Raw genomic sequence first — 17,467 nt, 5'->3', positions numbered from 1 at the left:
AAGTAGCGAGTCGGTCGCACCTGGATACAAATCGTTTTGAAATGTCCGTTTTCCTTGGTCTATCATAGGCCGTAATACTATTTGTATTTTGTATGGAATTCATGTTCATCGGAAAATATTACTAGTATTATGCGTATGAGGTTTGGATGCTGCACGCATCAATATGCGACAATATTTATTATATTCCATAGAATTTCGTTTTCGTTGTTTAAAAAATGGCCCATATTACGATTACGAAACCTGTTACGGGTACGGATAGCGGCGTTCTATTACTAAATGTGATTTTATCCACGAAAAGTCAATCCATTTCAAGGTAGTCCGGTAACAAAATGAATTCGCGGACAACTGTATTTCATTACCTAAAGCATATTAGAAAAATAAAGGGAGATGAGGGAAGAACAGGCATTAATTTACACATAATATTTTTTACATTTTTTACCTTCATTGTCAAATTCTTTTCTGTCGGGTGTTTCTGTACGAAATATAATCCTTTCTTAGAGAGGCATATTTTCACGGTGGGCTGAATATTGCCCACCAAAGTCAGTTTCGAAACGAAAGATTAGGTTTCTGTAAATATGTATAATGGGTTTGAGTTCACAAGTAATCATTTACTACCCAGGTGGTACGGCTTCTCTAAATCCCCTCAACCGCAATTCCCTTTGCCTACCGTATCTTAATCCGAGGATCATGTGTAGTCGATCTTTTTTGCTTTCTTGCGTAGTCTTATTTTTCTATTTTTATTGTATTGAAGTGGCACTGTATATTTGGTGACTTCTCCCGATTCTTCAAAATTAATTCATAAATTGGAAATTATGAAATCGAATGCTCTACTCCCTATTTGTCAGTATAATTTGTGGAATCTTCTGAGATTCCACTTTTTATACCATAATAGTTCATATTTATTTCTCAATTACGTCGAATCCATCGTACAACATTGCCGCCACAAAGATAAAAATGTATATTCTTTTATGTCATGTGCAAATATTTAATATAATGAGTTTGGTATAGCCAATTTAGTGTTCAAAATACGCTTCGCTATGTTGTAAAAACCAGAATTGTAAAGAACCCTAGTGCTATTTTGTCAATTTCATGTGTATATCTTTTAGTAAGAATGCCGCTGGTATCATCGCCATGTACAGTAATCATTCCATACTTTGTTTCGCCAACCTTTTTTCTCCAGAAATGAATTGCAACAACAACAATAATTCAGTTTTAATCAGTTGTTTATCGTAATTTTTTGATGCTTTGAGTTTGTTATTATCTATCTTCTCATGGGCGTATTCTGGATAGATGTAACCACAAAAATATACCTTTGTTTTTGTTATAATCTAAATAAAAATCTAAACTGGATATCTGCGGTTTTACAAAATGTATGCCCCCGGGTAAAATGTGGATTTACTTCAAACTTAACCGTGTTTGAAATTTGTTGCGGTGAGACACCATAATAAACATCTCATATTTTCATATAAATTGATGAATATGAAAATTGATACATACGAAATAGGTGTAAATCAATTTCTTCGTTGAGATAAATGTGATTTGATGATATTAGACGTGTTATTCTTTGTAATTTGTGGAAAAATCGCGACCTTGAACCATGAAAGATTTTTCTCACTGGAATTCATGTTCTAATGTTTCTAAGTATTTAGACATCATGTTTTAATTGTTGCGCAGTGAAAACAAACTAGATTACCGAAAAACCCATGCCTTTTCTGTTGTGTTTCCAAATACTATCAATAGAGGAATGTTAGCAATCGTAGAATTCTATCGTCAACGTGTAATCAATTATTCGTGTATTTTAGCAACTTTGTTGCCCAATAGGATCCTGTAATGAGCAATACCTATACATAGCATCATTTTTATAAATTAATGCAAATGAGATGTAATTAAGCTGTATGTGAGCTCGCGTTTCGGGAACAATTCGAACCGAACGCCGAAATTTCCTTCACTTATTCTTGTCTCTTATTCGTTTATTGCTGGATGCCATATTTACAAATTAAATTTTATTTGATTATCACCAGATGGTATTGGGAAAGTTTACGATATGCAAATGATATACAAATACATTTATATAGGTAATTTTTATTTGGTTTCTATTTTGATATGAAAAAAATTTACCTCAACATATTAAAATGATACAGTGAAGAGTAAGCTGAATATACAGTTATATATGATTCGTCACAATCGTCAGTATGTTCTGAATATTTCAAAATTGTAAAAAAGTACGAGTATATAATCTGTGAATCTGTATTTCTCTAAACTTAATTTTTTTCACTTTTCGAGGGTAGATAAAAAGGTGATATATTCTATTTTCAAATCAGGCATTTGAGTGGAAACTCTGCGAACAGTGCGAACCGCAGCGTAGCTAACGACCGTGTAAATCGTTACGCTTGACCTATGTTCTTACGCACTAAGACATTTGTCGTATTAATATTTTAAAATGAGAAACCGCGAAACCTTTGACGAACAACTTTGAATATTTTTTGCCTTTTCGGGTCGAACAAATTGCGTAATGTAAGTCTTTACATCTGAGCTCGCACATCATCGTAATCTTGATCGCCCCTCGTGGTTGTCACACGTTCAAATCCCGTGAGAGATTCTTGTAATAGTGGTTCTTATAATAGAAAAATAATTACTTGCTACGAAAAATAGCCATATACAACGCCAATTTGCAAGATATTTCAATTTGATATTATTCTTATTACTCACCCAAATCAATAACTAATTCGTCTTCTATTTCGATCGTGGACTTATTTAAAACATTAAATTTGGGATCTTGTTTGTCGCCCTTGCTTTATATCGGAGTCTCGATTTAAATATTGTAAGCGTACTTTTGAACGGCTGTTATTGTTGATTATTTTGTACAATTTATTGGCGTGGAAATTCAACCACGTTTTAATTTTCGACAACGCTTTGAATAATATATGACCGTGCTTTATTATTCATCAAAATTGCATTGAAAATACCACCGACAGCTGCCTCATCAGTTCTGATCGACTTGAGCCTATTTTCTGGTTTGCATCACAGGGGGATGTGTTTCCGTAACTTTTGCGTCAGATCAAAATCGATTTGCTTTATACTGAACATGCCAAAGTTCGGTTCAAGAGCAGTTCACCTCTGGTGGAAGGTGCAAAATTTGCATACAAGTTTTTATAATAAAAAACCCGATGAATTTTTTTCACTAATTTCGGAATATTTCGAACCGCCCCATCCGTGGACGCAAACAAGTGGATTAGGGAAAACACCGTCTTGTATAGCGCTGTATATATATCATCACAAGTGTAGTAATTCTGTCATTTATGATCTTCTTTGGGCCTTGAAATGATCTGTGCTGAGGTTTCAAAATCTTACTTTTGAAATGGGATTGAATTATATCTCAAATAATCTTGCCCGTGACTCAGTATATACTATATACTGACCTCTTCGTCGCTTACGATCAAAAATACCAATATATGAAAATTTTCTTAGGATCAAAATAACCGATATTTGAAGATTGTATTATGTAAATATACCATGGTGTGTAATAATATGTGTAAATGAAAGTGTTTGATCAATGTCATGTATTTTTTTTATATACCGAGTGAATAGAAATATTTTCATAAATAACCCCATTCAAATACGAAATTCTTTTACTAGTTATTGATGATCGATAATAAAAGAGGTAAAACCTCTTGAATATACCTTGAATGATATTAACTCTTTTATTTTCGATCTTGTCGATTGGCTATTCATGTACTATAATAATAAACTTAAAATTATTATGTTTATCGACTGAATTTTAGTAATCATATATATATTAAAATAAAGACGCCAAGTTCAGCCGAATATAATATTTTGGTAATATCGTATGGTCAAGGCAAGATCAAATTTGATCGACAACAATCTTCGATGTAAAACGTGAAATCGGAACATTGGCACTAATCATTTTTCTTCAGTCCGTGCCGTGTAAATCAATCCGCCCCTGGAGATTTCTACATTTGCTTCGCGCTATTCTACCACAAAACACGATAAATTCGGGCATCGACCGAATGATTTCGATATAGCCTTCCATCTGTGGCTCGCCACCTTCATTAATAGATTCAGCCACGGTATCGCCAAGGGACCGCCTCAATCCGACCGCATTACGCCTTATCACAAAGTGAAGAATGATGAGCCACGAAGCTGGCGAGACGGACAAGATTCTATATAGATGGCATCCCTTCATTACAAAATATTTACGTGTGAGCATGAAAGCCGTGACCTCATGCCTATTGATGGGTTAAATATGTTCAATGCTCGAGGGGGTCGGTTGAGGTTTATACATATCGCTCTTCGTGTGTGCTTATTGGTCGCTTGGGAATGTGTTCATTTGCGCAACAGACGTTTGATTGCTACTTATTAATGAACACGAAGTTATCATTGAAAACAGATAATAAATCGCACTTAATACACGCAAGTTGTTTTAAGATGTTGTTTTCAGCTAAGATTATAGGTAGAATCATTTTTGTGGGATTCAAATCCTTTGTCATAATTAAGAGCGAACGTTAAAGTCAAATTCTAGACGTAACTTCATATTGATTGAAAGTACTTTTTATTCATTGATTTGATGATCAAATTTGTCCATTATCTTTTATTGCAATTGGGTCCTCTGGGGTTGAACAATCTCAACGGGTTAATATGTCTCTATAAATAGTGATTTGTGCACGTTTATTCTATGTGTATTTGTACAAACATCATATATTGAAAATACGGGGATCGTAAATTTAGTGTGCATTGAATTAATATAATGTATAGTAATTGAAATCGAAATGAAAATAAGAAATTTACTCATTACTCATTAGTTCTGTGGTAAATAATTACCAAAGTAGTTCAAAAACCGCATTAAATAGATAATCATATTTTAAAAAAGCGAAAGCTCATTTCTATTTTGATTGTGCGGTTGTTAGTCTATGGATGCGAATAGACCACTGTAAAGCATTTAGTTCGCCATCAAATTAGCAATCTCAACCAAGTTTAAAGCTAGTATATAGAAGCTCTCATTTTGGTTCAATAATGACAGACATTACTGCTGAATTGTAACAAAAATTCTAATTTAAAAAATAGCAAATGAAAAATTCTGACTCATATTTGAAGCGGTAAGATATCAATCTCGATCCAAATTTCCAGCTCCCGTCACATCGCTATAATTGAGTTGAATCAGTCTTATTTTAACAAAGACAACAGATTAAGTTTGTGTATTGTGAAAATAGAGGTTTGTCTTTTACAACAAATCAAAATTTTCTTTCGGTACAAAGCAAAATTTACCGACACGTTTTACCAACCATGACACATGAATAAATATCAACATTTAATCTTTGTTTCACACTCGACGAAGCATAACCACAAACTGACTATTGAGAGTAATCCAATATAATGAATACGTTATTTTTGATTTGAAAATCTCGCATATTTACACGCCCGCTAAATCCCCGCTAACCATACAATGTCGATCGCGTTTACACAACTTCGCGTATATATCCAGTGTTTGTTATCACTACATTAATAGCGCGACCGCAGTGTTGTTTTTTCTCAGTGATTCGTCTCACAGACTATTTATCCGGATACACGAAAAGGTAATTTGTGCTACTACAGATCGCATTATAGAAATATGAAAAAAAAAATGCTTGAACTTATGTTCAAGTACAGTCATCATGTATTCCGCATATTCATAAAAAGTATATAGCTTGCTATTCGGTTCGCTCCAGAGTTTCAGCCGAATTTACTTTATTTGTATTGAACAAACGTTGTGCATGCCATTAGGCTGAATTACAATCAACAATGAAGATATTTAACTGATTGCGTTTATTGAACATGGGAAAATAATATTATTAGTCATTATTTATGATATTTTCGGCGTTAAAACGGATTCCATTGTTCTGTTTACGATCTTATTCTGATATTCGCCAAATGGAATTTCCTACTTAGATTAGGATTAAGGGCGCAATTTATAGTCTCAAATTTACTCGAATTTAGATATTATCACATTTATAAACGAACATAATATACAAATCGTTCAATACATCGGTGAAATTGAATCTGCATTTACTATATATATTATCACTCTAATTCACATACAGATACGAAATAAGAAAATGTAAACCCATTTGACGTATATACGTTGTAAATTGACTTTACTAATCCGCCAAAACTTGCATTTATCTCAACACAAAAAAACATTGTTGTATTCATGGAAACACGAACAGAATCAGATACGCGTGAATGGCAAATGATGAATATCAATGTGTTTGGTAAATTCCACAGCCTTCGACTTTTATGTTTTTGATTTAGTCAAACCCCATAGCAACGTGTTTGTGGTAAATCAAACATTGAAGAACAGAAACCATTGATTGATAAGATGACGAAAACTTATACAACTCGTCTGCACTGTAACAAAAATAATAATTTCCAAGGCGGGTGGCCTGTAATTTCGACACAGTAAATTAAATGGATGTTTTTCATAAGATATTGTATGTATCTTATCGTGGAATAAAATTACCACTGCTTCTACTGTGAATTGGCTAATATTCTCTAGTGTTTTTGTTTTATATCTGGTCAAAGATCAGTGGACATTTCAACTGTATACCCAACTGCAGTGCACTTCTTCTCTAGCTTCTGAAAAAATGAATCCGCGTGCTATTTTGCAGCTGAACAGTCTTATACACGGGAGGCCATTTGAAAGGCCTTTGGGACTATCTATTATATTCATCCAAATTTCTCACTAATTACAATAATTGGTAAACGAAATGCGTGTCAAAATATACGTCTCTAAAATTGCACACACGCCTGGCAGGTGTCCATGTTACTCGATATAGACAGATCATGAACTATACACTAACCTTGACTTCGTAGCTTACCTTTACAGTAGAATACAGTCTAGACTAGACATCGTTGACTATATAAATCCCTTGTCACTCGTGCTTCTCCTTATGAAATATTGGTGTAATATATGTTTAAATGAATTTTCTTTTGTGTTCACAGAGTGAGATTGCCAAGAGATTGAGTGCGATATGCGCTCAAATCATTCCTTTCTTATCACAAGAGGTAAGTTTAAATATGATTACGCATTTTTGCAAGTTTATTCAAAAAAATTTGCGTTATAGATCAAGAGTTCATGCTCTGGTTGGTCTAGCCATGAATCTGTGCTCTTGCCTTACAATGAGTATCAACAATTCGGCTTTCAACTTTTAATCTACTTCGTAGAGTGAAAATTCCGGCATTTGCCAACCGCAGGAACTGATTTCGTTTAAAACTTTGCGATCAGGATTTTTTTTGCATACATCTATACATATGTCAAAAGCCTATAACGACGCTTAAAACGAGTAATTTTAAACGAGATGAATTATTTATTGAATTAGTCGATTATAGGATACTTGTAACAAACTGCGCTTTACTTTCCCGCGTCCTAATACTCAGTTCTCTGATACAGTAGCAATAAAGATATTTTATTACCTATAATTTTTATGTATTGTTATATCAAGGAAACCTTTTGTTTTATTCATTAATCTTGGTAATACAACTATTACTGAAATCTAATCTAAAATTAGGTTGATATAATAAAATTATCAACTGATATATATTTCCCATATTTTTTCTTTCCTCGCATCAGCATCAGCAGCAAGTGGCAACAGCAGTTGAAAGAGCTAAACAAGTCACGATGCCAGAATTAAACCAGATCATTGGTGTAAGTATAACCTTTTTTGAAGATTAAATATAGATGATAAATTTAGATAAAAATTAATTGAGAGAACGTTTGTCTTTCATTTTGTTTTATACAGTATTTAGTTTCCCTAACATTACAATTCGAGGGCTTTCTTCTGCTCATTTTAACAAGTTTATAATGTCGATCATTTTTTTACAGCAGCAACTTCAAGTTCAAAACCATTTAGCGCAATCTGCCGCCGCGGCTGGTGTTGGTCTCCATCCTGGACAATTACCGCTTCCAGCTCACGCTGCCGCTATTGCTGCGGCTGCCGCCGTATCGGGAAATCTCATTGGCCCAAATCACTCGTTTCCAGGCGGAAATTTACCCACAAGTTCAGCTGCAAGTGCAGCGAGTCTTCTAGCATTCTCAGGATCGACTGGATTACCGTCTACACATCCTCTAAACATGCTGAGAATGCGAAACTCAAAAGATGAACGAGGACCTGATCAAGTCTCACAATGTAAGTTTTGTAGAGAAATCTATATCTGATATACACTCTTGCTTCAGAAACTAGAGTACATTTCTGTTACGCGTCATATTTGATATGGTCTGGGTTATGATCGAATATCTTTGATGAATAGAATTCAATTACACATATATTCAAGGCTCAAAGCTGATTTATTCATTCCTCAAGATATAATTTCGCTTCAATTTTGTCTTCGTATTTTCAGGGATCGATAGGGAAAGAGAAAGGGCCGCTGCTGCAAACCGACAGGTATGAGAACAATTTTTCAATCAGGCTATCAAAATCGTTTAGTTGTAGTTAATGGTGTTTTTGTCAAAACCCAAAAAATCGCAGGTCAAAAATATGCTGGAACACGCGGGTGTGTATCTGCATATTGTATTTATGTCCAATACTAAAAATGTTTACTCTTATAAAAAATTCAGTTTGGAAATGCGATTAATATAAAGTATCTCCGTTTGGGTTTTATTTAATACATTTTTAGAACGAAATTTCAATATTTTGTTTCAATGGCAAACAAAGCACAGCTTGGCAAACTTTTTTGGTAATTCAGATATCTAAAACAAACGGTTAGCAAGCAATATAAGATGATGACGACGTCATTATAACTTCACTATACCTTGATATGCCCTTAAAACAATATTCAATAAGGAATTCATTTCCATTTACCGAGAATTGGAATTCAATTGCCTTTATTATTTTTATTTCATATCGAAGTTCTGACATAAATCCCCGATAATTTCGTAAAACAATACCCAGAAAGGAATTCCAGTAATGACATACTTATTATTCACGAATGCCATTCTCTAAGATATCATTTCAAAGAGAGCGTATGGTGAACATCAGATACACTATCGTGCTTAAAACTGTATCAAAGCTTATTATAATTTTTCATGCTTGAGATCAGAATAGCGTCGGAAGCTTTCATGTTTTGCTGGTGAAATCTGGCACCTAAAATTGTCTTGAAATAGATCTTGAAGCTTGTGTTTCGTGTGATTTGAATGCATTGGATATTTTATCCCTGTGAGGTTATTTTTGATCTGTATTTGAGTGAGTTGTTTCTGATTTTATTCTGCGTCAACGGAAGTTATAATACCTCGTTATTTCCATGTTATGAATATTTAGTTCGCTCAAGACTTCAACCACTTTTGTTTTCATTTCATTGTTAGCCTGTACTATATCTAGTATACCACGCCTATTGAAATTTTTTTTCTAAAATTTAAATAATTTCCGAATTTCTATTTTTGATGACATACTTTTTGCCATCGATTTTGGGAGCTTACGTTGAAGGTTTAAAATAAAACTTTTTTGGTGCGTTTCTCATATGTCTTCATTGAATTTGTTGCATCATAATATCAGCATTATCTTCAACAATCATGATAACTATACAAACACTATCATGTACTTGATGTACTGTTATCAACGGTTGTTCTTCATACCGTTTCATATTCAAATTCCATCCAATTACATCGCAAAGGTGACGACTTCTCGTTGCGTTTAGCTCTGGTTGAAAACAACAAACAGCACTACTTCAAGTAAATAAATTCCATTTCTATATTCTAGCTATATCAAATGACAGTTGAATATGCAAATGAAGTTATAATTTGCCTCTTTATATTTATACCGTCCGTAATAATTCTCTTATCCAGTAATTGTATACAAAGGCTTCTATATGCATGTAAATGTAATATTTTTCCATTACACTTTACCTTATATTTAATTATTATACACGAGCCAAATATGTGAATATTCCGATGTCTATTTAATCAAATTTGATAATAAGAGAGGGTGATTATTTTTAGGAAAAGCCTTTAATTTAAACAACACTCCCTTTTTTAAAAAGTAAAATAAAGCGGAAAATTCAACCTTATAAAATTGTCCTCTGAATAATAACGTTGAAAAATTTATAATCGAAGACGGTTTAGTTTTACAATGAACGATGTACTTCATGCATAAAACATGAAGACGGTTGCTTAGTCTTGCGGGCTAGCTTTTTGAAATGAGTATTAGTTGCTCTGTTCAAAGCAACATAGATTTTAAGATTCATGGATGAATTATTTGCGGGAATACACCTTATATATATTGAAAAATCATTGTATTAGATTTGGATTCAATTATTGTATAATATCGTATCTGTCCGAATGAATACCCATGAAACTTGGCTCCTATTTCAAAAATAATGGCATAATAATCTCTTTTACCGCGAATTACTGACAGTAACTTTTAGTTATTTAATCGTATTGTGATGCTCACAAGCATTCCCTTTTTATCAGTAAATTGTAGTTTGAAATAAAGCGAATAGGCCTTGATAAATTGGTAAATAAGTCCATAGGTTCAATCAAAGTTACCAGACTCAATTAGTAGATGAAGAAATTGATCCTGACGGAAATTAGTGAATTTGCATTAATATATAAACTCGAGGTCATCGTTTTTCGACTGTCTGAAAACTCTCCATAATAAAAATGATTAAGGATTAAGCACTTGTCTCAGCTTTGAAAATTATTTAGAACAACGTTCAATAAACAAGTGTCGTATTGACGTATGTGTCGTTTCAATCCCCAAGCAGTAGTGTACGATATTTTGTGTGAAGTTGAACAATGCTAATTATAGTTTCAAGTGGCAATATTCATTTGCATTAATTTCTCCTAACTATTTATTTCAATTTCAAAACTAAAATGATCCATCAATCGACGTGCATTGATTAGACAAAATTTATCCCTTTTTCGTTTCTCCGTTTTTTAATTGTAATTGGCCTAATTTGTTATCATCTAATTTAGGAATTTTCAATACATTTTAAATTAAGATTATGAAAATCAAGCAATTTCTCATACATATTTGTTTTGATTAATTTGTTTGTATCAGTCAATCCATCAAACCTTTTTCTAATGAATGCCATATATCTAAAGGATTTGTGTTGGTTAACTCAAGAAACTAAATTTTGAATATTGTAAAATATGATAAGAATCGTTCTGTTGAAACATAATAACAGTTACTTAGTACACATACTCTATAATCGCACAAACTAGTTGTTAGGCTATTCTTAGAGTGTGTTCTGTTTGGACATTTTAGTGCGCCCGCCTGTCGTTACACAAAATTAGTCTAGCTAATGTTATATTTATAGGCCTTCTGTATTTATATTTGAGCTTCAAATTCCGAAAATTAAATAAACGGTGCGGGTGGTGTAAATGGTACAATTGTGGTTTCATGAAACGTGAAATTTGACGAATAGCCCGACAAATCTGTATTTTAGTAATCCGAATATCATAAACCAACATTTTAAGATTAATCATCCATACATTTAACATTTTCATACATATGCAAATTTGTTTTGTAGTTTTACCGTTCTCGACTATTCTATATCTACGACTAGGCTCGATTGTGTAGGACATTTTTAAATAGAAAATCGCATAAGTAGGTAGACTTCATGAATTATTTGTTGGGCGAAGTGAATTGCGGTGGACTCATTTGAAAAATGTGTTACCCAAAACCTTAAATCAATAGTAATTAGATCGGGCAGAAGAAGACTTCAATCTCTAAGTATGGAAAAAAATGTGTCAAAATAATAGAAAATTATACATGTTTTTTAACGTAAACCATATCGAATTCAAAATTAGATTGAATAAACACTGCCAAAAAGTTATTAATGTAAACATAAATATAGGTAAGAATAGTCTAGTTCCACGAAATATAAAGTATATTGGTAAGCTTTCGTTAGATCATAGTCTAACTTCTTCAGACAAAAAAAAATATACAACGAAATCAAACAACGAATGATGTGTTAATGAACGGTATTATAAATCAACTCGCATTTTCGTGAATTGACCGCTATTTTAATACTCGTCACCATTGTTGTCTGTAGTGTACAATAATTAATCAACACTAATCCCAATAATAATAGTCCAAATTACACATAAATTGCCTAATAATTTATAGGTTTGTTTATAGTATCATTTGACAAAATAAGATGACAGTTATCTTTGTCCACTTTATCGCTTTTGTGGTTGTCAGGAATCCCCAATGACCAGAAAGTTAATTAAATTTGTCAAATAGAGCAATAGCAAAAATAACCAGCATTTTATGGTAATTCTATTCGATAATCATTGAGAATCGTATTATTATAATAATATTCAATGTCCAAGAATGTGCTGCAGATGGAACGAACCATCGAGTTGTAATTTATTCATGGCACAAGCTCATTACAAAATTTGAGTTATTGTATTTACATGTTAACGTCAGTTAAATTTGACGCATTTTTACAGTGTACTAATCTTGTTCGTATGGGTACTTGATTTGACAAAAAAGGAGTCAATATGTTCATTTTGTTGGATAATACGATTAATTTTAGAAATCAAATTTAGCAAGACGTGGAATGAAAGAGTTTTGTTTACAGCAAACAAAACTAAGTAAAATTCAATGATATATTCACGTAGTTCGATCACAGTCTATTTACTCAAATGGACTTGATCTTGCTGTAGAACTGTAACTAGTGCAGTGCTTTGCATGAATGATGTCTTATACAGTTTTACGTCTTGGTACAGTAAAGTAGAAGTTGACCACGAAAACAATGGTCGCAATTTATTCAAGGGTCTTGCAGCACACTTCAATCACTTAGGTTTGTTGCCTTCAACCTTGCTACAGCATCATCGCTTGCAATATATGCATACATATCCACCGCACAGAGGAATAGAAGAAGGATAAGTAGTTAGTGCCGCAGAAACCAAATCAATGGCTCAAGAAAACAATGGTATTTGCAAGCCATGTAACAACGAAAATTTTCGACTCTAGATAGTGAGATAACCGATTCGGCTTTACAGCCCATCACAGCTATGATAATATTTTTAATACCGGTCGCCAACTCCACTGCATGCACAACTTATTTGGTATATTGCTTTATAAACTGGCCATGGTTTTCAAAATCAATTAAAATAGCCCGACTATACGAAAATCAATCGATTTTGTTATAAGTTAGATTAGTTTATTGACCGTCATCGCAGACAAACCTGAAAATTTTGCATTTAATTCATCAAATCTGGCAGACGAAATTGAAGTCTAACTAAATTACAGTTATTGAATCGCTATTTGCCAAGATTTGAAATAGATTGCTGTCAAAATTGGCGGCGGAAATGAACAAAATGCCATTCTTTGTTAATGATAGAAATATAAAAATAATTGACCAGAGTAATGCTTTTTTGTCAATTTTGCGGAACTGTTTGGGTTTTCCATCCTTAATCGTAAATTAGTTTAGAGTCATAATCTATATTCTATAATGAACCGACCCTCATCTTATGTTTAGTTGCTAATACACAAATATTGACGGAATATTTTTCATGTTATAGAACACAAAATCAAAACGACACAGCATTAAATTTTATCTTTTGCACGAAACTTTCTGCTGAAGCAAAAGCACAAAATTTAGATTAATATTTCCAAGTATCGCGCTGTGACGGCAAGAATACAGAAACTTTTGTTGTGTCAAATAGATCTACGAAATATCCTAAGTAGAGTACGGATCGTCCTAGCTGAAAATAACTATCTATCGTACCAAGTTCATGTAAGGTTGATAAGGACTTTATGTAGATTACTACTACGCAGAATGGTTTCAGAATTTCGAAGATCTTTTTTTTTGTATGGAAAATGTTCAATTTGCATCGTGATTTTATAGTCTAAGACCATTGGTTTTAAGTACCAACATTCCGAGGATTGGGATGCAAGGGCACACGTGTGCAAATGGTGGGACCACCCGCTTGTGGGCGATGGATTATTTAACCAACAAAGATTAGTCTACGATAGCTGTCACCTGCGTCATGCCTCGCTAAATGTGGAATGTCGAATTTTGCGTACATATTTAGCGTGTTTAGCGTGAAATACCGTTTTGAGTGGCATTTAACAATTGCGCTATGTGTTTACAAAAAAATGATTTGTTGTAGTAAACAATTTATATTTCGTTTCAATTTCGATACAGTTTTGAAATTGTTAGATTTTTGATTGGCAGATGAACAACAAATCCATATTCCTATTTAACAAGATAGTCCCTCTAAACTTACGGTTAAACTCTTCAAAATGCGGTCTTAGCTACTGAATTAACTGAGCTAAGATCAGACATGAATATATGGTCCCGATTGTCATTTGCCTTCAGCCTTAGTTGGTAACGAAGAGGATTTTAATAATATAAGCTTGGAATCGAATCTTAGCTTGTTAACATATGAAGATATATTTATATCTATACTTGAATAATATAAAATAGCTATAATTTCAAAACTCAGTGACACCAGGCAAAATCTTTGAAGCCGTTTTTTATTCCATAATTCCAGACCCATTCTTCAGCTCAATTTTTGTTTTGTTAGAAGGAACCTATGCTAAATCCTTCCATTGAAATCCACAATAGCGTTGTTGTCTCAAAAACATTTTTATTTAAAAAGGATTTACTATAATTGTACAATTTTCTGTCAAAAGACACCACGACGGCTTTGACTTCCATACTAAAACAACAGATTTAAATTTATCAAAGGAGTGTTTTCACGCGACGTAAGAATTCACTGTTTACTTACCCACTTATTGTATACGGGCGATGGTCTTAGTTATTGATGTTTTTAGGCAATTATATCGCTAGAAATTGCGTGATTCTAATTTCTAGATAGTTAGATTATAGTGTTGTAAACGGTCGTTTTTTGAAGATTCTTAGATAGGTGCCCCGATCTTAAAATATCTGAACGAGTTTATTTCACAAATGGTTCATATTAATTCATGCTTCATTTAATTCCCAAATTATCTATCAATTGAGTTATGTTGATAAACATTGGCAGTATTTAAGATCTGTTATACAACATTCATCTTAATGATCTTGATTTGAACAAAAAAATTTAAACTTTCAACCACGCTCGAAAAGTCCCGTCAAAATTTCAAGCCCGATTTAAAAATGTCGTTATACGGGTTAATGTATTTCTTAAATATGATAAAACGATTACAAAACTCTATAATACTTTATATTAGGCACTCAACTTTCAGATTTAATGTTTAGATAGATAAGCTTTTTATCATTCTGATTTGCTGGCAGATTCTTTCGAAGTAAGTAACTAATATTATCGATAGAAACAAGAATGTGTTGTTTATTCTCATAGATAGTATGTGCTTTATCAGAAATATGCGTCTTGTGTCAATTCTCCATTGTCTACCAGCTATACCCCGCCCATGTTGAAAGACAAATTCAAATACACCAGACACATAAACCGCCGACCTCAACGTTCCGGCACCTATCGTTGTGCGGTTCGTGGGTGTATGTATACGAGTCCCTCCCTGCTGTTCTTTGTTCTGTTTTATCGTGAAGAATTTTATTTACCATTCCCTTTCCAATGGAATTGACTGTGGTAAAATGTATATTCTTCACCTACGTTTAATTATCTACAACTGTTTGAACTATTGTACATGACCAATCATATACCGTCGTGTCGTCACTTGATGTAGAGAGGGAGTAACGGCAATATGTACGGGAATGCAATTTTAGGTAAACTTACTTTATGTGAATATAATTCCTAGATTGAATGATATATGTTGTACGATTGTATGAGATAGGATATTCTAGCAATCTAAACAAATTCCTTTAGCTATTTTTAGCTGAAACATCTAAATTTGGTTTTAGTTTGGTTGTGGCAGCATCAGGCGGGCCAGATTGAATTACACAACGGGCCAGATTTGACCCGCGGGCCATAGTTTGCCCGTGTCAGGTCTAAAGCGTTAAATTCAACTATTATGGCATTACCGGTTAAACTTCCGGTTCCGCCTGCGCGCACAATCTCACCCATATTGAGCTGTTATGTTTGCAGACTAGTGAACACGCCCCAAACCGATTAACTTTATTTGATTCTGGAGTGAATTTTCAGTTTCTCTTTTTCGGTCGGGATCTTGTTTAAAAATTAAACTTTTATATGGCTCAAGTTTCAACACAGACCTGTTACGATAATAGAAAATACCCCATTTTCCTGTTCAGCTGTATAACGGCCAAAGATCGAACAGACCGCCAAATACAAATAATTTGTAATTGGGATTATATTTGGCTCTTCGGGTAGGGTTTGTTGGTCGTCACGCTCAACTTGAAAGTCCTTGTGGAGTTTGAAGCGCTTCACCTATTTTCGAGCTATTTCAAGACCACTTGACTTCTATCAAAATCAACTCCAAATTGTTTCAAGTACTTTTATATGAACAAAACACAGATCTCGGAATCCTACTTATTGGGTTCACTGCCATTGTACTTAAAGAATTGTGTCTTGTAGAATAATATATCATCTTTTGGGTGGAAAATATTGAAACTGTTTTGTGTATCCAAAAGTCACTTGTTTTATAAGATGTTTACGCGTTACAGTTGCTGGAAACATAGATGTGAAATAGCAAGCCACTAAAATAAAGAATTTTTTGGTTAGTCGTTTTGCATCCCATGTGTTGCACCCCTCTACCGTGGTTTGCTGGAGATTGAATTCGAGATCGCCTGCCTGCGGTACCGAAGTTCTAATCATTTAATTTGCAATGCAAAAAACAATTATGTGTACGAGCTTAAAACAATGGTATTTGAGCAATATTCCATGTAAATTGTTTTCAAGCCAACGAAAGATATTTTGTTTGAAGATGTTGTCAACGTAAAATTGAATGGGAAGATACCAGATTAAATCAACAATAGTTTCAAGACGCGCTATATTATATATAGTCTCTCTTTGTTTGCCTACATTACTGTGTTTGATCATAATATCTAGCGTATAAACTGATAGCGACAAACAGATCGTTGGAAATACTTGAATTATAGTAACAATTACTAGTAAAATAGCATGGCATTTCGTCTTACAATTTACTAGTTTAGGAGCATAAAATCCGATTGTGAATAATGAAACCATTGTAGCATCAAATATTAGATTGCCCCGAACAACTTTAAATTTGTTTAAATCTTGTCATTTCTATTACCTTTGGAACTGTCCATTGAACTCTAGTATTGTTTTATGCCAACGTTTCCGCCTATTGACGTAGAAACATTTCAGCATAACGGCATTGCTGCTAAATTTCCAACGGAAGTCGCGCGTATTGTTTTATTTGAGCATATGACCATATTAGCAGTCTTTTTATCGGAAATATTTATACAACAATCAAGTGCTGCTGGTAGCCTATATAAATGCATTTAATACAGTCATACTATCCGACTTGAAGTTCAAACACAGAGCATGCTTTTATGTGGATATGCTGTTTTTTCTTCGAGAAAAACTATATTTTACATATTTTTCTATGGCAAAAATGATTTTTTAGTT

At 33.4% G+C, this 17,467-nt stretch overlaps 1 protein-coding gene across 2 annotated transcripts in view; it reads left to right on the top strand.

Annotated features, from left to right (window-relative positions):
• The window catches only part of LOC120346225 (transducin-like enhancer protein 4), a 37,525-nt gene that overhangs the window by 9,014 nt on the left and 11,044 nt on the right, over positions 1 to 17,467 (top strand). The window contains exons 5-8 of one of the 2 annotated variants that reach the window (XM_039415927.2): positions 6,997 to 7,059; positions 7,625 to 7,699; positions 7,880 to 8,180; positions 8,392 to 8,435. In XM_039415927.2, coding sequence (XP_039271861.2) covers positions 6,997 to 7,059; positions 7,625 to 7,699; positions 7,880 to 8,180; positions 8,392 to 8,435 — 483 coding nt within the window. Of the gene's footprint in view, positions 1 to 6,996; positions 7,060 to 7,624; positions 7,700 to 7,876; positions 8,181 to 8,391; positions 8,436 to 17,467 lie in introns of both variants that reach the window. The other variant, XM_039415926.2, reaches the window with a different exon arrangement.

The sequence above is a fragment of the Styela clava genome, chromosome 8 (assembly GCF_964204865.1).
Source record: "Styela clava chromosome 8, kaStyClav1.hap1.2, whole genome shotgun sequence".
NCBI classification, from domain to species: Eukaryota; Metazoa; Chordata; class Ascidiacea; order Stolidobranchia; family Styelidae; genus Styela; species Styela clava.
The sequence above is the reverse complement of the archived record's forward strand: the minus strand, read 5'-3'. Positions and strand labels throughout refer to the sequence as shown.